The sequence below is a fragment of the Lissotriton helveticus genome, chromosome 9, assembly GCF_964261635.1.
Source record: "Lissotriton helveticus chromosome 9, aLisHel1.1, whole genome shotgun sequence".
Lineage (NCBI taxonomy): Eukaryota > Metazoa > Chordata > Amphibia > Caudata > Salamandridae > Lissotriton > Lissotriton helveticus.
In genome coordinates, this window is record NC_136070.1 from 952,936,562 (window position 1) to 952,963,298 (window position 26,737).

Genomic DNA, 26,737 nt, shown 5'->3' on the forward strand with positions numbered 1-26,737 from the left:
CTCCTCAGTAGTGAGTCCAAATCCCTCAATCAGAGTTTTCTTCATGAGATCATAGGACCCGGCATCTGGCCCAGAGAGGGTCAGAAGCATCTCTCTGCAGTTACCAGAGAACAGTTCACACAGGAGTGCCCCCAGAGAGGTTTCTTCACCTTTCTCATGTCACAATCCCTCTCAAAGGCTGTGAACCATTTGGTGATGTGATCACCCTCCTCAAATTTAGGAACAATCCCTTTGGGGATTTTAGGATCATAAGATTGCTCTTTATCTTTATTATTTGGATTGCTGCCCCCATTGATGGGTGCTATACCCATTTCCTTTCTTTCTCTAGAGCCAGGAGTCTGGACACTAGAACCAATCTTTTGGCCAGCCTTGCTAAAAGGCTGTCCTCCTCAATGAGGCTGTCCTCAATGCCCTCACTGGAACCTGAACTACCTGTGTGCCCTCTAGGTCCCCAAGGGTTGATTCTTGGAGTTGAGGGTATGGGGCCCCTTTTCTCCCTAGGGATTATTGGGGGTGGGTTACCAGTCCCATCATCCACATTCCCTTTCCTCATCTGATTGGTCATCACCATTTTCAGATGGGTGGGCCTTGGCATACTCAGCCATGAGCTCCAGAAGCCCTTATTTGGTTGGATACTGGACTATTGGTATATTTTTAATTTTACATAAGGACCTTATCTCTTTGAAAGACAAGTTAAGATAAGGGGTGAGGTTGAGCTCCTCAACCATGTCCTGTATGTCAGGGTTATTTTCACTGGTAGTTGGGTTCTGTTTTTGAGACATTCTAACAAAAAGTTCTAACCCCTCTACCCTAGACAATAGTGACTTTTTATTTTCTAAAATTCTAAAGGGACTTATACAAGCCCCTAATAAGTATTTTAGTAGTTTGGAAAAAAATGTCAATTTGAAAAAATCTGAATTCTAAAGGCAATTTAAGAGTTCTGTTGTGTGATCAGGTGGTAACCAAGTAGTCCAACAAATGCAAGGTGTGTATCCCACTGCTGATCCCCCAATGTAAGAAACTGGCTCTATATATACTATACCAAAGTGAGGTACAGGGTGTATAGAGTCCAAGGGCCTCCAGAGGTAGGCAGAGGTTAAAGTTAGATAGAACCTTATGCTCCAAAGTGGTAGCTTGGTCGAGCAGTAAGACAGTATCAGAGGACAGTGTTAAGCATTTGATGTACCCACTCAGTCAGCAAATGAATTCACACACTCAAGAACTGAACTCTAGGCCAATTGTTTTTGTATAAAAAACATACAGTTGTTTTATTTTCTGGAGCCAAGCAAGCCTGGCACAGGTAAGCATAAAAAAACTTTGCAGTAATAATTTACTGGTATGAATACAGTTCAAGAATGTAGTAGAAATCATACTTGTTTAGGTTACAGTTTAAGGAAACAGATTGCAACACTTAGCAGGAATAGTACATTCAAATGAATTTGTTTTTTTTAAATAATTGCAGGGAAGTACTTTTTGCAATACTTTTTCTAACTCAGTGCTGGATGCCTAGATTCAGCACTGGGACATTTCCTGAAAACAGTTTAGAAAATGCACCGGGGGGGGCACACTGCGTCTTATCCAGGCACAGTTCACCCCATTGCCTCCTGGTAAATGCAGTTAGCTTACTTTCAAAGTTGCTGTAGTCTTTCACCAAAGTTGGTGCAGATAGTGCTGTTGTCTCTAGACACGTGTTTCTGGGTTTAGCCCACCATAAGTAGAGAGCAGAGTACTAAGGAGCAGAGAAAATTCATCAGGGGTTGCTGAAATGGTGCCCAAGTCTTCACAGGTCACAGTACCTCTCCACAGGCACACAGGTGCATCCCAGGAGAGCTCGGCAGCTCGTTGGCTCATGGGAGCCTTTTGAACACTGCCTCTCATCCCAGCACTAACCTGCACCAACTTTGGTGAACCATAACAGCTAAAATTAAAGTAAGCAATTACTGTGAACTGCGTTTACCAAAATGCTGAGGGGCGAACTGTGCTGGGAGGTGAGGCAGTGTACTCCCATCCCCCTTCAGTTTAGAAAATGCGTTTAGGTTAATGTTACGATTTTTAAAGAATATTTCGAGGTTTCAAAACTCCAAACTTAGTGTTTTTTTCGAAGAAAAATTGTCAATGTTATCCTATCGGAGGAAAACAGATTAACGGTTCACAGGTAAGTAAACAACTGTGGGAGTTAAGGTTCCGGGGTTAGACTCAGGGGTCCCTCCAGGGTCAGTGATGTACTGGTGTTGCACCCTCAGTGGCACTAGGGCGGCCGGGTGCAGAGTGTTGAGGCCCAATGTTATCCTATGGAGGATAGGGGGTCTCCGGTTGGTGTCTGCTGGCAAGCAGGCCACGAGATAGTGGGAGCAAAGCTCCTAGGGTTTAGCTGAGGGCAAGTTGGGGACCAAAGTAGCACCAGAGGTGCACCCTCAGCGGCACTAGGGCGGCTGGGATCAGGGTGCTGTTTTGAGGTCGGGTGCCCTGTTGTTTCCAATGGAGAACCTCCGGGACAAAGAAACACTGCAGGCTCGGGGATGAGGATCTTCTAGGTTCAACCACCACTTCAAGGGGTAAGTTGGGATCTTGAGGGTTGGTTAGGCACTGTTGGTTTGGGCACACAAGGCCGGGGGGCGTTGGGTGCAGGGGTGCCTCTAGCCGTCGGATTTTTTTACCTGCTCTAGTCGTGGTAGGGGGGGTCCTCTAGTTTAAGACTGCAGGAGTCGGCTGGAGGCTTGAGGTACATAAGGGGTCGCTGGACCTCAAGTTATGATCGCCGGGAAGACCTCCTCGTGGTGTTGTTCAAATCAAGCTCGGGCCGGGGTCGGCCGGTGCAGAGTGGGCTGGCTGGCATCAGAAGCTGCAGTTTAAACACGTCTGGTGGTTTCGGGGTTAGAGTCCTTGAAGTGAAGGCAGGTCCTCCGAGGGTTGTGAGGTTGCTGGCTGCAGGACACGCCAGGATTTCACAGGAGACAGGTTCGAGGGGAGACAGGCCTGTGGGGCTGGGGCCAAGTCAGTGGGCATTGTCCTCTTGGTAGCTCTGCACGGCTCTTCGGTCCTTCTTATCTTCTTTTCTTGTGGTTTCTAATCTGAGGACGCAAGGTTCAGTGTGCCCCCTAAATACTACATTTAGATGTGTTACAAGTAGAAAAAGGGAAGGGACCAATGGGTCCCTTCCCTGGGGTGAGTACACGCCCTATCCCGCCACTCCCATGTGGGAGGGGAGCAGGAGCCTGTCCCTGGTTGGCTAGATCCCCCATCCTCAAGATGGCGGGGACTCAAGGTTGTGTTTCACCTCGCCTCCCCCACCTGAGGGGTGGAGTTGGCAAAGGTGGGCACACCTCTTTTCCTCACTTGTTTTTCCCGCCGGTTCTCCTGCCAAAGTGGGGGGTAGAACCAGTGGGGACCGGTTGCGGAAAGCAGCAAATGGTCAGGAGAGGCTCACAAAGGTGGAATGCCTTTGAAGCTTCTCCTTCGTGAACCCTGCCCATCCTGGGGGAGGAGGCTTAGCATGTAGTAACAAAAAACGAGAGTAAGGGATTTTCCACAGAGGTGAAAGGAGTTACTCCTGGTCCCCTAGACCTTAATTAAGATAAACAGCAGAAGGAGTATCCCCAAAGGACCAAATAGATGGTCCTAAATGGGACAAGAGAGAATGGAGAAATAACAAAAGAAAAATATTCTTTTGTTAAAAGACCCCTCACCTCTGCTCACAGGCTTTTCTCTTTTTCAGAATCAATCTTGTAAAGACTAAGCCTCCCTTTTTTTACACCCGTGAAGCACATGAAACGACAATTCTGGGTAAGATTCCACCCACATTCCTTGTTTTTACCGCTCCCACAGCATTGTTTTATGATACCATATTAAGTTTACAATGCATGCATGAACAACGTTTACACCAATTGATGTGAGCACCGGTAGTCACTCTCTCAAATTGAGTGCCAGAGTGACTTAAAATACTATTTTGCACCCACTTTCTCACTATTATTATTCAATGTGAATTTGTGAGTGTGTGAGATATTGAAACACAGGCAAATCTAGCTTGTAATCTGGAGTTTCACAAATTTAATCCTTGCATACTAAGAACACAAATGCTGGCAAATGTCGACATTTTAGACCACCATTTAGTATGCACAAACTGGGTGATTTTATTCAGCATAAAGGGATTCGCATGGAGAATGTTGCTTACTGAGAAACTACACTACATTACAGGCACGTAATTTGTTTGTTTGTGATTATTGTATTTTCTTCCACAGGTTTCACTGTTTTTCCTCGCCTAATCCAGGTTGTGAGGACACCTACTGTAAGTTTACAGTGAGATATTTTTGGACTTGAGGGTTGGGTACACGTTAGAGTGTGTATACCGCCCAGTTTCCACGCACTTGGTCCTGAAGAAAATCTGGTAGATCCCATCGCAGGTTGAAACATGTAGACCACTATTCCACATTTCACATAGATACAGCCGGTCATTGAAGCCAACTGAAGTATCTTATTGCATATTTTTAATATTGTTCAGTAGATTCAGAATAAAAATCCTTTTCAGGAAGTTATACTTGGACAATTTTTAACATCACTTTTTTGCACTTCACTGATAAAAAAACCCGCTCCACTGTAGCCAGGTGTCGAAGCACACCCGGATGGCACTCGGCTGTCCGGGTGGGACCCCGATGATGAAGCATGTCACCAACCAGGGTGGTGAGTGAGGGGTCTTTTAACAAAGGAGGAGGCTTAGCACCTTGTCCCAGGATGTGCATTGTTTCAGGCCCCCAAGAGCGGCAAGGGGTCCAGAAACATTTCTGGTGGTGGCAGCCTGAGCAGCCACTCAGTCGGGTCACTACAAGCTGGTCAAATTTCAGGGGGCATCGCTAAGATGCCCTCTTTCATGCATTTTACATTAAATCCCACACTGGCATTAGTGCGGGTTTAATGTGCTGAGAAGTTTGATACCAACCTCCCAGTCTTCAGTGTATCCATCATGGTGCTGTGGAGTTCGTAATGACTAACTCCCAGCACCATATACTCTTAATAGCAACACTGCACTTACAGGGCCCAGGAATAGACTTGGGCACTGTAGGGGCACAGGGCTCATGCACCTGTACCCTCACCACTGGCATAGGGCACCCAGCTAGAGGGGTGACTGATGTATGCCAGGGCAGTGGTTTGTGGGAATGGCACACAGGGATGTGTGGCATGTCGACCCTTTGTTTTGTTCTGCACCAAGACACACAGCCTGCAAAGGCAGTGTGTGAGTGTCAGGGTACAGGGCCTCTAAGGGTGACACAATAAGTGCTGCAGCCCTTAGAGGCCTTCCCTGGTCACAGTGCCCTGGGTACCTGTGGTAACATTTACCAGGGGCTTACCTGTGGCCAGAGATGCCAATTGGGTTTAGGCTTCAATGCAGTTTTAGGGAAGGAACATAGGCCCTTGGTACCTTATTGTCAGGAGCCCGGGGCACACTCAGTCAAAGAACAGCAATTCAGCAAAAAGTGGGGGCATACCATGCAAGAAAGAGGGCACTTTCTCACAGAGGCCAGGTGTGAGAGCCTGGCTCAGTATATGATTACACTTATGTAAGTGGACACCTTGCACTGATCCAGACAACCCTTATGGTGATTTTAGTGGTCTTAGACAACCATAGAAAGCTCTCTAAGTGGTAGCTGTGGAGAGCAGCCTTCAGGCTTAATCCAGAAGGAGTGTAAAGCAGCTTGTTTCACCAGAACATATTCTTATAGGTATTGATTAATTGAAAAAGAACCACACAGTGTACTTATAAAAATATGTATTTATTATAAGACACTCTCTAACACATACAGATATCTCCTAGCTGGAGATATACACAATGCACAGAATACTTTACGATAGAAACAGGTAAGTAGCACAGAATGCATAGTGGTCACCAGGGGGATACCAAACCATATACTAAAATAGTGGTATGCGAACCACGACTCCAGTCAAGACTACACCCAGAAGACGGAGAAGTGCCGGGACCCAAGGAACCACTCAAGGTAAGTAATCAAGAGCCCCACGGAGGCCGTGTGCAGAGTGTTTACACCGCTGGATCAATGCAAGTCAATGGGTACGTTACGTTAGAATTTTAAAGAAAGAGGACCCTTCCCAGGGGACCCTAAAGAAACCCTGTGGAAGACAAGAGGTTGGAGAGCCACCCCACCCGTGGATACCTTATGAACTAGGATACCTGCACCAGGGAAAGCGGCTGCATAGGTGTGAAGTGGCGTCAGAAACAGGAGAAGAACTCAATGGGAGATTTCAGAAAGATGCCGCTGCTGGAGAAGGTGAAATTGCCCGCTGGAACCCAAAGGTGGATTCAAGAAGTGAAGAACCTGCAAGCAGGGGGTGCAGAGTCTTTGCTACTCAGGAGTGACCAGAAGGCACGGAAGACGAATGCCCACTGATGTCGAGTGTTGCAGGAGAGCTGACAGTGACCTTGAAACTGCAGCTGTGTGGACCAGGCGACACTGTGGAAGCCCAGGAGCTGTACACGAGCTGTCCCACGTTGAATGTTGCGAGTTGAGGGGTTGGTGTTGGGCAGGAGCACCAACAAGTCTTGGCAACTTCAACTAATGAAGGAGTAGAAGAAGGTGCAATGTCGGGACCAGCAAGGTTCAGGATACTAACCACAAGCAGTGGAGTCAGGGCAGGCCCCGAGCAGTCAGGGGAACCCAAAGAATTCAAAATGTGACCCTCGACAGGACCCACAGGCCGGAGGCATTGGAGTCGCAAGAGGACCTCGAGCAGCTACCAAAGAAGCAGGCCCACGGTGTAAGCAAGTCAGTGTGGTCGAAGATTCTGGTCACTGGAGATGCTTGAAGCTGGAGCTACTTGGAGCCTGAAGATCTTGATGGCAGGAAGACAACAAGCCTTTGCAACGGCAAGTCGACATGGTGCACAGGGGTTTGGTTCCTGCGGCACAGATGAGGGATACTGGCCTCAAACTTGGAGAGAGGACAGGCCTTGAGGGATGTGAAGAACCACCATCTGCGTTGCTGAGCCTTGCGCAGTTCGTGGGAGCCCAGGATCGGCCGACCGGTCAGTTTAGTTGCGGTGCCTGCAGATGCAGGGAAGTGACTCCTTCACTTCAAGGGGGAGTCCATCGGGTGTCTTGGATGCCCACAGGCCTTGGAAGGTTTCCTGTATGGAGCACAGGCACGGACGTGGTAGCAGACAAGCAGGGCGAAGAGATCAGGAGCAGCAATAGTCTTCCCGGTTGCAGCCTTGATATCCAGAGCAAAGTCCAAAGTGCCCAGATGGTCGAAGTTGAAGTGGTGTCTGAAATGGATCGTGTCCCATGACAAATCTAGGGACCCATCCTCAGATAAGCCCTTAATACCCGAAGGAAAGGGTTGGGGGATCCGGGGGTCCCTCCCTAAGGAGGGCTGGACAAGGGGGAGAATACTTCCCTGTCCTTTGTCCAGTTTCGTGACAGAACAGGAGCCAACGGCCCCCTGAACTGGTTTGAACTGGACTATGCATGGAGAGCACCAAATGTGCCCTGCACGCAGACTATGTGGTGCTGCCAAACACTCCAACCCTGTTCCAATACACTAAACCCTGTCTGGGATGTGGTCACACCTCTCTGAGACAGGATGCCTATTGTTCTGCCTTCCCATGCTCGAGCTTGGCTCAGCAGCAGGAGGGCAGAATCGTGTTCTTTGGTCGGCAGCAGCCATGTTGTGCTGTCCAGGTCTAGAAGACTGGTTCTGGGAGCACTGAGGGCCTACCGGAGGGCCTTTACAATGCTTGGAATCATACCTCCCACAGGGTGTATGATTCCAACATGTTTGATACCAAACATGGCAGGGTTCGTTACAACCAGTTTTAAGATGGTCATCGCGTAATTACACTCTATATGTTATATGGCTGTCCCACATACAGCCAGGGAGAATGGACGCCAAAGGCTGTAGGGGTGTCCTGCTCACGGGGGCACCCTCACACTTGGAGCCGAGCACTATGCCTTCAGATTTAAAAAGGCCTGCTGTAGGAGTGACTTATAGGTTTTAAGTGCAGTGACCCTAGATATGGGGAAACCTATATCTTTCCTGAGGGATGTATGTCATTATATTGCATACTAATACCACCCGTGCCATTACAACACGGGTATTACTATGCAATGTCAATGACAACGACATGCCATTACATCGCAAACTTTTACCATAAGTATGTCTTTACCCCCATTCCATTACAATGCATAGGCATGCGTGGTAAATCTATACTTGTGGTTAAAGTTTGCAAGATAAGTGACAACCCTACCCCTACACAACCCTCCCCGACCCCAGTCCTCTCCCTACAATAACACTACACTACCCTGCCTGACCCCTCGACACTACCCTAAAACACTACACTACAACACTACCCTAAACCCTAAAACACTACACTACACAAACACTACCCTAAACCCTAAAACAATACACTACACAAACACTAAAACACTACCCTAAACCCTAAAACAATACACTACACAAACACTAAAACACTACCCTAAACCCTAAAACACTACACTACACAAACACTACAACACTACCCAAAACCAATACTCTACACAAACACTACAACACTACTCTAAACCACTACACTACACAAACACTACAACACTACCCTAACCCTAAGTTACTACACTGCACAAACACTACAACACTACCCTAAACCCTACACTACAACACTACCCTAAAGCCTAAAACACTACACTATACAAACACTACAACACTACCCTAAACCACTACACTACACAAACACTACAACATTACCCTAAACCCTAAAACACTACACTACACAAACACTACAAAACTACCCTAAACCCTAAACCACTACACTTCACAAACACTACAACACTACCTTAAACCCCAAAATACTACACTACTACACTATTCTAAAGCCTAAAACACTACACAAACACTTCTCTAAACCCTAAAACACTACACTACCCTAAAGCCTAAAACACTACACTATACAAACACTACAACACTACCCTAAACCACTACACTACACAAACACTACAACACTACCCTAAACCCTAAAACACTACACTACGCAAACATTACAACACTACCCTAAACCCTAAAACACTACAACACTACCCTACACCCTAAAACACTACACTACTACACTACCCTGAACCCTAAAACACTATACTACATAAACACTACAACACTACCCTAAACCCAAAAATACTACACTACTACAATACCCTAAGGCCTAAAACACTACACTATACAAACACTACAACACTACCCTAAATCACTACACTACAAAAACACTAAAACACTACACTACACCACTACCCACACTACTCCCACCCTTACACTACCCTAAACCCTAAAACACTACAACACTACCCTAAACCACAACTCACACTACTCCCACCCCTATACTAACCTAAACCCTAAAGCACTACGACACTACAACACTACCCACACTACTCCCACCCCTACACTACCCTAAACCCTAAAATACTATGACACTACCCTACCCTAAACCACTACACACACTACTCCCACCCCTACACTACCCTAAACCACTACAACACTACAACACTACCCACACTACTCCCACCCCTACACTACCCCTAACCCTAAAACACTACAACACTACCCTAAACCACTACCCCCATCCCAAGCACAATCAGCCTTGCCTCTTTCCTCGTGGTTCCTTTCCAGCGTTGCCGTCTCTGCTCCTGGTTCCTGCTTCCTGCTTAAAGGTGCAGTGCACGTCATTATGAGGAAACAGCCTCAGTTTCCTCACAACGAGGTGGATTGGCATTACATTGCATGTGTTGTAACAGCGCATGCGATGTAATGGTATGCGTAGTAATGGCTACGTGTAGTTACATCGCATACATTGTAACGCATGCGATGTAATGGCACAGCGTGGTAAAAAACGCGTTGTGATTGCGGTTTACCTTTCCTAGGTGGTGCTAGCACCAGCTAATACAGGCCGCAATGGCAGACCTATAGTGATAGTTTGAATGGTCTCCCATAGGTGGCATAATACCTGCTTCAGCCTAGGGGGGGCTCTGGGGTACCTATGCCCTGGGTACCTTAGTACCATATACTAGGGACTTATACGGGTACCCCAGTATCCAATCTGGGATGCACCTAAGTACTGAACATAACAAGTTATGGGAGAAAGCAGAGAGACTGGGGTCCTGATGAGCCGGATCCCAGGCAGACTAGTCAGATACAGCATTACATCAAGCAAAAAAGTGAGGGTAACAATAGAAGTAGATCCTACTTTCCTACACAAGGCATCCAGTTGCTTGAAGAAATACTTGCTCCTGTACCTCAGAGCCAGAGTCGTATGAGATTATCAAAGAAGAGTCTACTATTTAACAGAACACACTGAGAAAAAGGGCTGAAAAGAGAGAATTTCCAACAATTGCATGTTACAAGTGCAAAGGGTTACCCAAGGCACTGAGGAACATTGACTAGTGGTTACCTTTAGGAAAGCTATGAAATCTTTGTTATACCAAGTCATTTTGTTCCACCATTTTACTAACTGCAGGAGTGCAGGAGTGCTTTGTCTTTTGTTACAGAGATTTTTTTTAATTTGATTTCTTCTGATTGCCGTACAATAATGTCTGTAGTGGAAGGACCTCGAAGTTAACAACATTTTGAATCACCCATGGGCAAGTTTGCTAAGTGTTAGGTTTATATTGTAAAGTTCTGTAAATAATGAACAGATCTGGACTACTGGTATTACAGTATTATGGTATTACAGAACATGCTGCACTATTCTACCCCAAGCTAACTGAAACAAGATCACTTTAGTGAATAACTTCAACTTACTCCTTCCTTCACACTGCCTGCCTTTTTTTAATATGGTAACATTCCTCAGCATAAAAAGACAATAGGGGCATTGTAAGACATTGCACCACTTTCAAGCCACTTCTATCCAAAGTCTCACAATGTATGAACCAATACAGATCCTAAACTGCAGAGTCCCATTCAAATATAAACTGGTAACTTAATTTAACAACAGAAACAACGCATTGATAAAGAGCCTAATACACAATATGAACAATGTGATGCTTGCTGAGTGCCACAATCAGTCAAGTTAAAAAAAAAGAAAATAGCAGGCATGATCCCAACCTCAGCAGGCTCAGTTAAATTCCTTTTTAGAGAGCACATCCTAGCTGTTTGTTTGCATACTGTCCGATTGTTGACACAATTACACCCAGTTTACTGACAGAGGGATAAGGGACAACAATAGGTCTTCTTGGTGAGATAGTAGGTCCACAGGGGAGGATAAGGAGGAGAAGTTCCCACTATTGTTCAAGGAGGCCCAAGACCCACACCTTGAATTACAAGTCCTAACGTGTGCATGGCATAAAGCATATAGTTCAGGTGGGTTAGCACAGCTAAGTACACAAAGGTACCCCCTTGGAACAATGCCCTCATTACAATCTGGGTTCTAGAACCTTCCTGAGAAAGATTTTGGGTTAGAGGGCGACAGACTGTAGAGCTGGCGTTAATAGAGGGCCGACTAGAAAAAATCTGTGGACACTAGGGATGAATTCCATTTACCTCTGACCCTCTTTTGGGATTTCCGGAGACTGTGCCATTGTGTCCAGGAGAACCTAAAACCTCGTTCCTTGATGCTCCAACACTCCTCTGCACTTGCTTACCTGCGTACATCGGATACTTTTAAGGTAACTTAAACGACGCTATACCGCGCACCGCAGAGGAATCTTAGTTACTTATGTTTTTGGGGGTGGGACCCTGTGCACTTGGACTCTCCGTTATCAGACAAGACCGGGACGATTGTATGACAACAACACATTCTCATGCCAGTGAGGGGGGGGAGGGTAGTTCTGTTAAGTTACGAGACAATGACGACAATAATGGCAAAACTAGTGACAATAGAGACGACTCAATGAGCATCCTCGGCAAGGTGGCGCTGATTCATGATAGGGTGGGATGGGTAGCGGACGCAGCACGGCCCGATGGCCCCAGTGACAGGCTCCCCTCATGGCGGCAATGCTACACCCCAGGCTACGATGGACTCTACAGCTAAGCATAGGCTCAAGTTGTTATCCTGGAATGTAAACGGCTGGGGGACAAGATCAAGCGGGGAGTAGTGCTTCAATTCATAAAGTGACATTCCCCTGATGTAATTCCATTACAAGAAACGCATTTGATAGGTAATGCCTGTAAAGCAATGTCAAGATGGGGGTTCACGTTTGTGGCGCACTCCGCATTCGGGTCTGGGTCTAGGGGGGTGGAAATCATGATAAGGAAATCTTTCCAAATGGCAATCGACCACACTTGGACAGACAACCTGGGCAGATTTGTTGCATTCTCGGGGACTTAGAAGGGGTTTAATTTGAATCTGGTCTCGGCTTATATACCCCCTGGGTCTTCATGTCCAATCATTTAAAGACCTTGGGAGTCTCCCCCTTGACTTGCCCGAGGGCAGATTGGTGATTGAGGGCGACTTCAATTCCATTGACTCCCTGGATCGCTGGCCCCGGAGGGCATTGCCTCCCTCCCGGTTGGAGATCCATAGTTTTCTGGGGGCACTGGGTCTGGTGGACACTTGGAGGGGGCTGCACCCTGTGGAGCTGCAGTATACCTACTCCTCTTGTGCCCATCGCAGTATGTCCAGAATCAACTATATCTCACACCACTCGGCCATTTGGTGCTGACTTGAGGTGGGTGAGCCCACGGCAGGCAGAACAGCTCCGATTAATCTGTGGTATCTAAAGATTCCCCCACATAAGAGAAGGAATCACGCGAGATACAGAATTATATTTGCAAGAGAATGAGGGCTCAGTGGACTCGGCTTCAACACTATGGGAGGCCTACAAGGTGGAAATCCATGGGGTGGCCCTGGCTCAGATTGTAGGGTCAAAAAAAGAGAAACGAGAAGGAATGGTTCGTCTGGAAGAAGAAATAGTTCAGATGGAGAGGCGCCTTCAGGAAGATGGCTCAGACGAGGTAAAGCAGGCACTGCAACTGAAAATCAGCGAGTACACTGATTTAGCCACGGACGCAGCCAAGGCACAGTATAAAGCAACACTAACCAGGATTTATAATGCCGGGGACAAGGCCGGGAAATTGCTGGCCTGGTTAGACCGAAGAGACCAGGCTAACAGGGTCGTGGTCGAGATAGAGAGGTCCAAACTTGATCAGGAAATAACTAGTGCAGAGATGGGAAAGGATATACAGGACTTGCGCTGGGGCAAGGCGTTGGACCCCAAAGGCCTGCCCACTGAATTGTATAAACTGACCTCGAGTAAGATCGCCCCCTACTTAACTAACATATTTCACAAGAGTAAAAGAACGGGTCAACTCCTCACAGACCAGATGTTGGGAATGACAGTAGTTATCCATAAGAAGGGCAAGCTGAAGAACAAGTATTCCTCCTACAGACCAATCTCCCTGCTTAACGGGGAAGCCAAGATATTGACGAAGGTCCTAGCCACTCGATTACTGAAGGTAATTACAAACTTAGTTCACCCGGACCAGTCGGGCTTCATGCCAGCTACGAACACTTCCTTTAACATGCGTAGGCTACACGGCCTGCTGAGCCGCGCCAAGACAATCTGCGAGGATGCCGTAGTGGTGTCTCTTGATGCGGCCATGGCATTTGACACAATAGAATGGCCTTAAACGTTTGCAGTGTTAAAAAGCTGGGACTGGGCCAGGAATTTATCGGATGGGTTTGGCTTCAGTATAAGGAACCGCTGGCCCAAATCGTCGTCAACAATAGGAAATCTTGCACTTTTGCGCTTAGTAGAGGCACTAAGCAGGGTTGCCGCCTGTCCCCACTGCTTTTTGCCCTCACACTCGAGACACTGGCGATGTGGATACAGAGAGAACCGATTGGTAGAGGACTCACGTGGACGGAAGGTTGGGAGGACTGTATTTCATTATACGGTGATGACATCTTGCTATACTTAGCTTTGCCAGCGGCCTCCCTAAACCGGGTATTGCATATCTTTCAAGTGTTTGGTAGCTTTGCCGGGTACGAAATAAACTGGACAATATGTCCTCAGTGGGGCGATGCCTTCACTTCCCCGGGGATTTATGATTACGGAAGCGCGGGACGACTTTAAATACTTGGGGATCCAGGTCTCTAAAGAACCATCCCGTTTTTATGACCTAAACCTTCAGCCTCAATTGCAACAACTCAAGAATGACGTACAACACTAGAAATTGCTCCCTTTGAACCTACTGGGGTGCTCTGCCCTATTTAAAATGATGTCCCTCCCGAGATTCTTATATGCACGGCAGAATATGCCGCACCAGGTCGACTCTGGGTATTTTCAGGAAATTAACAGCACCCTTCGCAACCTGCAAAGGGACGGTAAACTGCCAAGGATTGCAACCCACAAGTTAACACTAGGGTGGTTTGACGGAGAAATTGGTCTCCCGGACATTAAAAATTATTATTGGGCAGCTCAGCTCACTGCTATAAACCAATGTACTTACAGGACGGAGAGAGAGCCTGGTTTCCAAATGGATAGATGGCTTCTACCGGGGGGTAGCTTTGTGGGGGCTCTATACTCCAACTCAACGAAGCTGAGAGCGACGGGCCCACAGGTCACGCGATCCAGATTTGGAAAGCAGCTGCGCAGAGCTTGGGCTGTGAGGACAGGATCACACAAGCCACACCACTTTGGTACAGCAACCGGCTGGGGAATCTGATTTGTATGAAGGGGTTTGACCGCTGGGATCTCATAGATATATCAAGATTGGGAGATTTATGGAAGGCGGGTGATGTGGTTCCCTTCACCCAACTGCAAACGGAATATGAGCTGGCAAGTAGCAAATATTTTAGGTACCTACAGATCAGACACGCTTTATTAACCGTACTACCTAAGGGTGAGTCGCCGCTCATATCTTCCCTGCTCGAGGTTAGGGTCCTAGACGGGGATCTGCCAGAGAAAGCTATATTGCTCATATATAAAAAGCTAATCAATAACATGGCGGACCGACTATTCCACCTTCAGGCAAAATGGGACTATGACGTTGGGGGGCTGGATGATGAAGAGTGGCTTGCGGCACTGGCCTCCCCTAAAGAAGTGGCAATTTCCTCAAGGCTTCGATTGGTACAGTTAAAAATATTACATAGAATCTACCTTGCCGGTCCCATGCTAGTAAAAATGGGATATTGCACGGAGGGAGGGTGCCCCAGGAACTGTGGGCATGAGGGCACTTTTATCCACATGCCATGGGAGTGTATCACCATCCAGAGGTACTGGTCAGCAGTAGCAAGCTGCATGGAAACCGTATTGGGACAAAAGATTGACTGTAACATCAAGATGGGTCTTTTAAATGTCTGGGGCCCGACGGACCTGAATTCCAAGGAACAGTTAAGGGTGACCCTGGGGCTGATGGTTGCAAGAAGAAACATAGCTCGGAAATGGAAGGCGTGTGACCCACCTAGACTGGATGAGTGGGGTAACGATATGGACTGGCGCATGGTAACAGAAAAGGCCATTTACGTATCTAGAGGATGCCCCAACAAGTGGATACAGATCTGGGAGAAGTGGAATGCATACAGGGGCGGTATATGCAAGCCTCCACAGATTAGTGATGACATGGGGATAGGAAGGCTAAATGATGGGAGGTAGTGAGAAAGCCAATTTTGGACCAAGTGTTTCATGTTTGCTGCTTGTCACGTGCCAATGTCCTGCCGTAATCGCCTGCATACGTTTGCTTTCTGTAATGTCACTTCTGGTCTTTAATAAAAAAAGAATTATGAAATTGTTTTTACAAAACTGAAAAGTGGTTTGATTTTATCTTGTTTCTGTTAAGTTGCAATACACTCTTGCTATCAAGCTTGTTTCACAGAATGGGGGCTGAACTTTGGTACCTATTCATATTTCTCCAACTGGGTCTTTGACGACGTTATACTGTAGGTTGGTATTTGCAAAACTCTCAATGAAGAAATGTGAGAGCAAAAGAATTTGATATATAGGAGCAGCACAGCTAACAGCAGCTAACGACTTTTTGGTGCAGTACAGATCTTACGTAACCTAACTTTATGTGCATTATAGGTAGTACTCAATCACAGTGTGCACAGGCTTATTAAAATACTGGCTACATCAGCGATCGCAAGACAGAAGCAGTAACTAATAAATGCTGCAAGAGTAATTAAGATGATACAACTTTGGGGTGGTGAGAAAGAAGCAATAACACAGAGAGAAAGATAAGTAATTACAATGGTAAATAAAAAACACCTGAGAGCTAAATGGAGTGAAAGTGCAATGGAAGCAAGGCAAATAAGGAAGTAAAGGTAGAAAGAAAAAGAGGAGAAGTGTGGAAAGAAGTTGCAAGAAGAGTGAAAATAAGGAAAGAAAGAAACAAACAAAAAGAAAAGAGGGAAGAAAGAAGAAAGAAAAAAGAAGGGTGGAAAGAAGGGGAGCGGGAAGTGAAGATGGAAGGAACAAATACAAAAGAAAAATGAAGAGAGAAGATAGAAAGAAAAAGAGATGGAACAAAAAAGGATGACAGAAGGAAAGAAAGAGGAATGAACAGAACAGAAAGTAGAAAATATTAGAAGGAAGGAAAAAGATAGATAAAAAGGACAAAATAAAAGAAGGATGCAAGAAAGAAGGAAGCTACAGGCAAATCCTGCATTTGACCAAACTCCTTTAAAACGATACTGTAAAACTAATCACTTTGCACCATTTCTGCGCATTTTTCTTTGAGGAACAATTCTCACTTCTTCTTGATAGGAAGGGTTGGGATTGCTCACTTTGTTTGGTCATTTAGTGTCATATGACTTATAGATGGAGGTATTTTATGTTCTTGGCTACTCCCCTGCCATCAAGACCACATCCCACTCACTGTGATTAAAGAATGCAATACCAAAGCACTGGTGTTACATTTTTGAACAACCACGTCGCTATACAATTGGGTGGCATGTGCTTGGGTTACAGTGCATGAGATCGGGGCCAGCAATTCGAGCTAGTAACTGGTAATCAAATGTACATTTACATACTGGCTCTTGTAGGAATGTCACAGTCGTTATGAAACAAACACTTGGAAACAAAAGCTTTTTGTTTCTTCAAATGTCATGTTTTTGTATTTTTTTGGTTTGGGATGATTACAATAGAAATAATGACAACAAGGCTTGCAAATGCCAAATATGCAAGATAGATGCCCTCAGATATACAACCTCAGATATATTCAGTCAATCCAAGACAGACTACTTTATCATTTAGCTTGCAATTGTTAAACTACAATAAGGTGTCTCAAGCAGCAAATCACTCACCTTCTTTTGGCCGGCGCACAATGTCCACAACTGTAGAGGTGACTTTGGTGTACCAGTCATACTGAAAATAAAAATCACCATTCATCAGGGCAAATACTAGATCATTACCACAGTCCAAACTAAGTGAGCCACCCTTAACTAACTTCACATATGTGGCCCATAACCTGCTGCTGTTTCGGGAAGAGCCATAAGTAGGCAGGTCCTATCTTGGTCACCCAGTGTCCACTATTGCACTTTATTGCAAGAGCATCTGGTACGTCCCCCTTAAGAACACCAGGCTCAGATACATTGAAGAGGCTGGCAGAAAGAGGTTCAGCGAACAGTCAGACACTGCTGTTTTGACTCCATGGACAAAACAGAGAAAGTCATCCTTACCATTCTGAAACCCTCTCTACATTTTGTAGTTTCTAGCACTCCTTAGTCACCCTCACTTGGTGTTACAGATTCCCATCTTCAAGACTCCTTTCACAGAGATGAAACCTTCTTGTGTTTGGTTCTTACACACTGTATATCTGTACAACTCTTACATGTTATTAATACTTTCTTTTTAGTTAATCAGTAACCTTTACACAAATGTATTTTCACTCTATTTTGCCACCTGGTGGCTTGCCTCTTTCAGACCGTACCACATTTCACTTGTAGTTTTTCACTTGATTAGCACAGTTAATGAGGGTCTCACATTTGCCTTTTCTAGCTGTCTTGATGGCTTCATGCAGAAGATAGATAGTACTGTGGCAGACACTTAGGTAGGGTTCATACTTTTAGTACGTTTATAGATTAGTAGTGGTTTACAGTTCAATGTCAGATGTGTTGGTAGCGAGCCTTTAGCTAACAGAGATGCAGTACTATATTATATGCACTGTTATGAGTGGTAATATGGTGGAAATATAGTAGTGAATATAGCATTAGGTGTTCTCAGCTGACATTTTGTTTAATGTTCGTAGTGGGCACATGTTTCGGTGACGGCAGTGGGCCTACTGTTCAGTATGAAATGGGCATACTATTAAGTCTTTGCAGTAAGAACTGTGTTAGGGATTTTGTTGAGTGCGTAAACTCAATATCTCAACTTTTGCCAGGTGTTAGCCAAAAATTAAAAGTGAACATTGTTCACAATGGACACTCTTCTGGTTTAAACTGTGAGATTTCTGTTCTGTGTTGGCAGTGGATATAAGTTATATGTTGACGGTGTTAGTAATGTGCACACCATTCCATGTGAGCTGCAGGCATTCTCTTTCGAAACATTAAATTTATTAGTGAACCTACAGTCTGAAGAGATTCCAAGGTCATACATGAGCATACTGTGTAAGTCTAACCGTGTTAGTAGGGGTTCATTGCGGAGAACTAACAGTGGACATGACACAGAGGTAGGTGGTTATAGGAGTGGGTCTACTGCTGAATGGAGTATCAGCAAAAGGCATCCTCCTGAAGGCTGGCTGTTCTGGTTAGATGTCTGAAAGGAGCCAGTATGACATTAAGCATACTAGCAGCAGGCAAATTTAAATATTATGTCCAACCTCCATACTCGCCACACGATTATTGGCGGTTATTACGTCCTTGGTGCACAAAGACCAGTCAGGCTTTAAACCAAAATGTGCCACACGCCTCAGCTTCCGCAGGCTGGCAAATTGGCAAGTCATGGCCAAAGGCAGTGAGATTCCTCATCTGCTTCTCTCAGCCCATGCCGAAAAGGCATTCAAAATGGTACATTGGCCTTTTACGAGACGGGTCCTCGTAAAATTGGGCTTTGGGCATAACTTCCAGTCGTGGGTCGATATTTTATTCACGAATCCCTGGGCTACAGTATGAGTAACTGGCGTTAAATCAGGTGAGTTTCTCATCCAGCGGGGGACCAGACAGGGCTTTACGCTGTCCTCCTTGCTCTTTGCGCTTGTTCTGGAACCCCTAGAATGTCTGATTAGAGCACACCCTGATTTAACACAGTTCCAGGACTCCAAGGGACAGCTGCTGGATGAACGAATCTCGCTTTATGCAGACGACATCCTGTTGTATATAACTAACCCTGATAAGACACTCCCGATAATTTTACATGTAGTCGAAAATTATGGTAAACAGGCGGGGTACAAGATCAACTGAGGGAAGTCAACCATATACCCAATAAGGGGCCGCACTGACATGCAGTCCGTACCAGTGCGCCGTCCCATTGCTAAAGAGGGCTTCAAATATCTAGGACTAGCGGACTTCCGAGATGACGTGGCTGGGTGGCGGCGTCTCTCCCTGACATTACTGGGAAGGGCTGTTATGTTCAGAAAGATCACACTGCCCAAGCTATTATACATTTTCCAAAACATGTATTGTAAAATACCAGGGGTACTTTTTAGGGCGATAAATAATGAACTTCGAACTTTGCTATGGGACGGGGTCCACTCCCAAGTTGCACTGCAAACACTGCAACGCAGCCATTATAATGGGGGAATAGCACTACCGGATGTCCAGGCATACTGTAGAGCGGCACACCTAGTAGTTATTAATGAATGGGGGCACACTCCCGATAACCACCCCTTGAACGCCCTGGAGAGACTCCAATTTCAAAAACACCCTCACCTCCACTACGTATACGGGGGGCAAGTCTGCTGCCAGCAATGCAGAGGGCGATTGAGGCATGGAGGGAAGCCGAACGTGTGATGTAATGGGAAAGAGACTAACTAGGTCCACACATCTGTGGGAAGGTAAACGGCTGCCTAAATTGGCAAATTTACAGGGGTTTAAAGGATGGGACGCTATTCGGATCACTACTCTTGGGGACATAACACAACAGGGCGCGTCCTGTTAACATTTGCGGAGCTACAAACAGAATATAGCCTGACGGACAAGCAGTATTATAAATATATTCAACTCCGACATGCGGATGTCCCGGAACATGCCCCATGAGAAAGCCGGTTACTACAGGAAGAGATACCGGAGAAAGCAGTCTCATGGACATACAAAACCCTAATAAACAATATGCCCAATAACTTATTAACACTCTGAGCAAATGGGAGGACCTCGTAGGTGCACTAGAGGACATAGTTTGGGAGACGGCCCTAAGGCACCATAGGGAGGTGGCGATTAAGCTCCGGCTACGACTGGTTCAGTTCAAATCTTACATAGGGTATACTATGACAGGGCTAAATTACATACAATGGGTAGGTTGGAGACGCCAGAATTTCTGCGTTATAGGACAGAACGTGTATCCTTCGCCCACACTTTATGGGACTGGCATCAAATACATAGCTTTATTATAAAAATAACATATCCTAGGCAACTAATAGGTCCTATATGGATAACAATTGCTATAGTGACACAAATACTTGTAGCCTTCCACAAATAACCCTCATGTAGTGCACTTCAAATACATGTACTGACAGTAGACAACAAATTGATATTTATAGTTCATTTATTAAAAATATAAAATTTATTCAATCAAAGTTCAAACATAATAAAAAAGATTGTATTAGAAAATATTTGTCCAAACGATCATATTTCAAAATGGCAATCTTGTCAGTTTATATACACAATTGTTTTAAAAAAATGAAAAAAAGAAATTTAACAATACAGCAAATCAAACAAGTGGTGTTAACGATCTGTCTCTACGCACGTTTCGGCGTATTCACGCCTTCTTCTGGAGAACCACTCGACTTTTCTAAAAAAGAACAAGATGTATGGATAACTGTTACAAATTTATATTTACAGTTATTTGTGCACTACATTTACAGTCTATCGGCTACATTTCTGAAAATTTCTAGGTCATTTCGCTAAGGTCGTTGGTTGTTGTAGATCATATTTCAGTTTCTTTTCCATGCATATTCATTTCTCTAAACATCATTATCACGATAGATAGCTAATTGTATAACCAGTGAGATATTACTTTGAGATGACTATTAGGGTTTCTGTAGCCAAATCAGGTTAGTCTCAGGCGTTTTTGTAGCTAAATTTATCTATGGGTAGTTTTTAATATCTTTATATTATTTAGAATTCTTACCCCAGATACTTCTGTCAATCGATCAGGTTAGCACTAGGTTCTGGTTCTTTACACAGGTATATGATGTAGCTGTTGTATCCTTTAGTGGGAACAATTACAGAGAGAATGGGGATAAGGTACAGTACCCAGCAGATATATATATAACTGCTTCTAATGTTAGTAGTTGTGTATTCCTCCTTAACATCACAGGATTACCTTAGCTGTGACACTTGCGTCACTCTGTGTTATATTTCTTGATATTCCTATATTCGCCAGATGCGGTACGATTAGTCTATTTAGGTAGCGTTGTGCAGTATTATTTAAAGAGATGTGCACTGCAAGGTAAAATATATTTTACTTTAATATATTTTGCAATTACTTCTTCAGCATCAAATTACAATTGACTGTTCCCTATACTTAGGGTAAGGGAATATATATGTTTTACTAACCAATTTTTAGATGATACCGTATAGTAGGTGATATGGCATCTGCATTCAATTTTCACACATTTAAAACGAATACTTCATAGCACTAGATAAAATGGGTCCTATGGAAACACAAAAATAAGATAAGGCTCGAGTGTTCGAATCAGTTTAGGCAGTCAACACACTTATTAATTGAGTTTTAGTTCATTTGTGTGTTATGTCACTCGATTCATTCTGTAGTATTACCTTTATGATAGAGTAGTTTTATATTCCCAAAGGTGCTCGACGGAAAGGGGCTTGGATGACCTCCTAATCCTCGATTTATTTCTGAAGTGGGAAAGATAAGATGTACACGCTGTGAGTTCGAACGCCTCGTTCATAAAGCTGGGCACTCTGCGCACTGCATGGTTTCTCTAATTCAAAGCATTGCAATTGCATGTCGTTGACTAAGCGTGCTGTACTCGTCCCTGCCTAATATTCCAGATTCCTGTATCTAAGTTTAGAAGGTACATTTAGATTTTATTGATTGCCGGAGATAGAACTACCGGAGGCGTCCATAAGGTATTGCCTCATATATATTTTACAGTGCTGTCTCTATTATTACGAGCCTGTTCTCAACGCGCTACTCGGACTCTTACCTGCTGAAGTATTTTTGCGCGGCCTCACGTGGGGGTCTGCTGCGGTATTGTGCTATCTTCTAAGGTTGTTCTTTTTATAGTTTAGCTAAGTAGCGCCAGTCTTTAATTAATTAGTATTTCCGCCTAGTTAGTGGTGACGTTTGGAGATTACGGTGGCTCTTGGTAGTCAATTGCAATTTCGATCGCTGTTGTGCCATCGAAATCAACGATGGACTATCGCGGACGCCATGTTGGACGATGTTTCTCAATGAGTTTGAAGATAATAGGGCTGTCTATTAGTTATTTTGGTCCCGATTCAGTTTGGATCTAAAGTATATATTAATTCCCTTATTCCCTTATTCCTTGTCTAGATGATTACTATATTGTGAGATTTTATCATTCTAGATTGGTGTTTTTAGAAAAGATATTTTGTTTTATTATTAATGACAGAGTGCCATTCCTCTCCTTTGATGTTGGAATTAATTTAGGTTATATCAATAGTTGCAGCCAATTTTTATTTCGCATCCTTTGTTATTTCGGATCAAAAAGAGATATATGTGTAACTAAATTATTATCTATTTCAACTCACTTTCTTCTTTCTTTAATTCATAAAGTGAGTTGTTAGAGTTAGCGCAGGTTCCCTATTTAGGTGTTATATTTGATTGCGTTCTCCCACGGTATTTCGTGGTTCAAACCCTTGGGGTATGATGACAGGCGAAAAATCCAATATACCTCGCGTTTTTTTCGGAATTGTTCTATGTTTGCGATGTTGTCATGGTTACAGTTTTCTATAATGTACCATCGTATGTCCGTATGTTTATGTTGAAGCTCTAGATAATGCTTCACCAATGGTGCATTTGATTTTTTTGTGCGGATTGCTGAGCGATGCTCAGTCAATCTTGTCGCAAGGGATCTAGAAGTCTCTCCTACATATCCCAGCCCGCATGGGCATAGGAGTAGATAGATAATATTTTTGCTTTTGCAGTTAGATATTTTTGTTGGTTTAATGGTGAGTCCCTGATAATTAATGCTAGGACCTACCATAGCTGAAGTACAGGCTATACATGAATTGCATGTGTAGGTACCTGTCACTGGTGTGCTATGCTATGCTATGCTATGGTCACTTGTATAGCGCACGGCTGCCTCAGCAAAGGGGCGTCCCGGCGCTGCGGAAGGACAGTGTACAGTGAGGTGGAGACGCTAAGGACGAAACTATTGTTGGAAGAGGTGTGTTTTGATAGCCTTTCTGAAGACTAGGAGATCTTGTATCCCACGGATAGCTTCAGGGAGACTATTCCATAGCTTGGCCGCTAGGAAACTGAAAGAGCGGCCGCCCACTCTAGCCAGTCTGGTGCGAGGGATAATCGCAAGATGCTGCCCCTCTGACCGGAGCGATCTCCTAGGGATGTACTCCCATTATAGTTCTCTGCAATCTTGGGTGATTCTCTGTGAACCTTGAATGAGAGACTATATCCTTAATGTTTTTATTCCTTCTTTGAGCAAAGATGGGTTTTGGGAAGTGATTTTCTCTTTCTGAGCCACTATTCAAGATGTGCCAATTTTTCATTATGATATGTCTAACCGTGTTGTTCAGGGTGGAATGCCTGGTAATGCATACTAATTGGTTTTTATTCTGTTTGATTTTTGGTGTTAACAGGGAATCCCTATCATAAAAACGAGCCCGTTTAAATGATGTGCGGATCAACCTGTGAGGATATCCTCTATTTAAAAAATTTTCTTTGAGGGCCTTAGCTTGTATATCGTAATCAGAGATGTTTGAACAATTACGTCTCAGACGTAGAAATTGGCTGAATGGGATTCCCTCTTTTTGTGCCCGAGGGTGGTAACTATTAAAGTGTAATAATGTATTACGCGCTGTGGGCTTAGTAAATAAATTTACTTCCAGCATGCCATTATTATGTTTTATATAAATGTCCAGAAATTCCACCTGTTGGGAACTACAGTGTGATGTGAACCTTAGGTTTTCATCGCATAGATTTAACCACTGTAGAAATTCGTTTAATTTCTGTTCTGTGTCTGTCCAAATAAAAAAGATATCATCAATGAATCTGGACCATTTGGTCACAGATTCAAAAAATGGTGCCATTTCATTGTCAATGTGAGTCATTTCGAATTTTGACATGTATATGTTCGCTACCGATGGAGCAAGAGATGCTCCCATGCTCACCCCTTTGGTTTGTTTGTAGAGATCATTACCAAACTCAAAGGTGTTTTCTGTGAGTACTATTTCTAGGGCCTGAATTAAGAAATCTTTTGGGCATGGTACTTGGTAGGCATCAATAAACCAATCCACTGCCTGGATGGCTTTGTCTTGAGGTATGTTGCTATATAAAGCCTCCACATCCAGAGTAACCAAGATATTGGTTTCTGGATTGAAGGGAAGATGTTCCACTTTGTTAATTATAGCCATAGTATCTCTAGTATATGCTGGGGTGTTAGCTATATGTGGTCTTAGCAGCGCATCCACATATTTTGATAAAGGTTCCGTTAGGGACCCTATTGTGGAGACGATCGGTCTATATGGGGGGTCTTCTGCATCTTTATGTATTTTAGGTATGCCGTAAATACACGGCATAATTGGGTGCAATTTATTCAAATAGTCATGTTCTTTTTGACTAATGTCCCCATCTTCTAGTGCTTCTTTCGTTAGGCTTTGAATTCTACGTTGTACCCGAGTCGTAGGGTTTCTTGATTGGTGAGAGTAGAATTCTGTGTCATTTAACATGGCTAGCATTTTAGTCTTATATACGGTAGTATCAATGACCACAATTCCTCCTCCTTTGTCACAATTCTTGATTGTGAGCGTATTTGATTTTGAAAGAGCATTCAGAGACTGGAATTCATCTTTATCAAGATTATATGCTGGTTTTGGGATGAACCTGGTTGCTTTTTTTAGTTGATTGAGGACCGTATGTTCAAATACCATTACTTCGGGATTCAGCATGTCCAAAGAAGGTGTAAAAGTTGAGGCATTCGATAGACCTGACAAGTTACTTTCTATATTTGGCATGTCTTCTTTATTTTTAAAAAAACTTTTTAGTCTGATTTTACGAAAAAAGGAGATGACATCCTGATATAATTCGAACAGATTAGTTGATGTATGAGGGACGAAGGACATCCCCTTCGATAGGGCCTTAATACATGCTGTGTCCAAAATTTGAGTGGAGAGGTTAAAGATTGGTATTATGTGCCTCTCCTCCAATATTGGGCATTGCGTGTTTCCAACATTTGATGGCTGTTCTGTTGGTTGTATTGGTTCTGATAGTTCCCTCGTGACTGGTTCTGGAATTGGACTCTTGGCCTGCCCCTGCGGCCCCTGCCCTGTCCTAAAAAACGTGATCCCCTTTGAAAATTTTGGTTGAAATTACGTTGTGGGCCTTGTTGCTCATGATGTTGGGCCGTATTTTCATTATCGGATTCAGAAGTCTCCGAAAATGTATGGACCTGTGTTGGTCTAGAGGAATCTTCCTGTGGATAATGGTCTTGTGGTCATTGATACTACCGTATATAAGACTAAAATGCTAGCCATGTTAAATGACACAGAATTCTACTCTCACCAATCAAGAAACCCTACGACTCGGGTACAACGTAGAATTCAAAGCCTAACGAAAGAAGCACTAGAAGATGGGGACATTAGTCAAAAAGAACATGACTATTTGAATAAATTGCACCCAGTTATGCCGTGTATTTACGGCATACCTAAAATACATAAAGATGCAGAAGACCCCCCATATAGACCGATCGTCTCCACAATAGGGTCCCTAACGGAACCTTTATCAAAATATGTGGATGCGCTGCTAAGACCACATATAGCTAACACCCCAGCATATACTAGAGATACTATGGCTATAATGAACAAAGTGGAACATCTTCCCTTCAATCCAGAAACCAATATCTTGGTTACTCTGGATGTGGAGGCTTTATATAGCAACATACCTCAATACAAAGCCATCCAGGCAGTGGATTGGTTTATTGATGCCTACCAAGTACCATGCCCAAAAGATTTCTTAATTCAGGCCCTAGAAATAGTACTCACAGAAAACACCTTTGAGTTTGGTAATGATCTCTACAAACAAACCAAAGGGGTGAGCATGGGAGCATCTCTTGCTCCATCGGTAGCGAACATATACATGTCAAAATTCGAAATGACTCACATTGACAATGAAAGGGCACCATTTTTTGAATCTGTGACCAAATGGTCCAGATTCATTGATGATATCTTTTTTATTTGGACAGACACAGAACAGAAATTAAACGAATTTCTACAGTGGTTAAATCTATGCGATGAAAACCTAAGGTTCACATCACACTGTAGTTCCCAACAGGTGGAATTTCTGGACATTTATATAAAACATAATAATGGCATGCTGGAAGTAAATTTATTTACTAAGCCCACAGCGCGTAATACATTATTACACTTTAATAGTTACCACCCTGGGGCACAAAAAGAGGGAATCCCATTCAGCCAATTTCTATGTCTGAGACGTAATTGTTCA

At 44.1% G+C, this 26,737-nt stretch overlaps 1 protein-coding gene and 1 long non-coding RNA gene across 2 annotated transcripts in view; both read right to left on the reverse strand.

Annotated features, from left to right (window-relative positions):
* Positions 1 to 26,737, reverse strand: part of LOC144783082 (acylamino-acid-releasing enzyme-like) — a 716,578-nt gene that overhangs the window by 247,288 nt on the left and 442,553 nt on the right. The window contains exon 12 of the mRNA XM_078662245.1: positions 17,221 to 17,281. Within this exon, the coding sequence (XP_078518371.1) occupies positions 17,221 to 17,281 (61 nt within the window). The remainder of the gene's footprint in view (positions 1 to 17,220; positions 17,282 to 26,737) is intronic.
* Positions 21,415 to 22,363, reverse strand: LOC144783079 (uncharacterized). Its single transcript, XR_013601388.1, has 4 exons — positions 22,242 to 22,363; positions 21,850 to 21,930; positions 21,628 to 21,725; positions 21,415 to 21,513 (listed from the first exon to the last, which is right to left on the reverse strand). It is a non-coding gene; the product is annotated as an uncharacterized LOC144783079 (long non-coding RNA).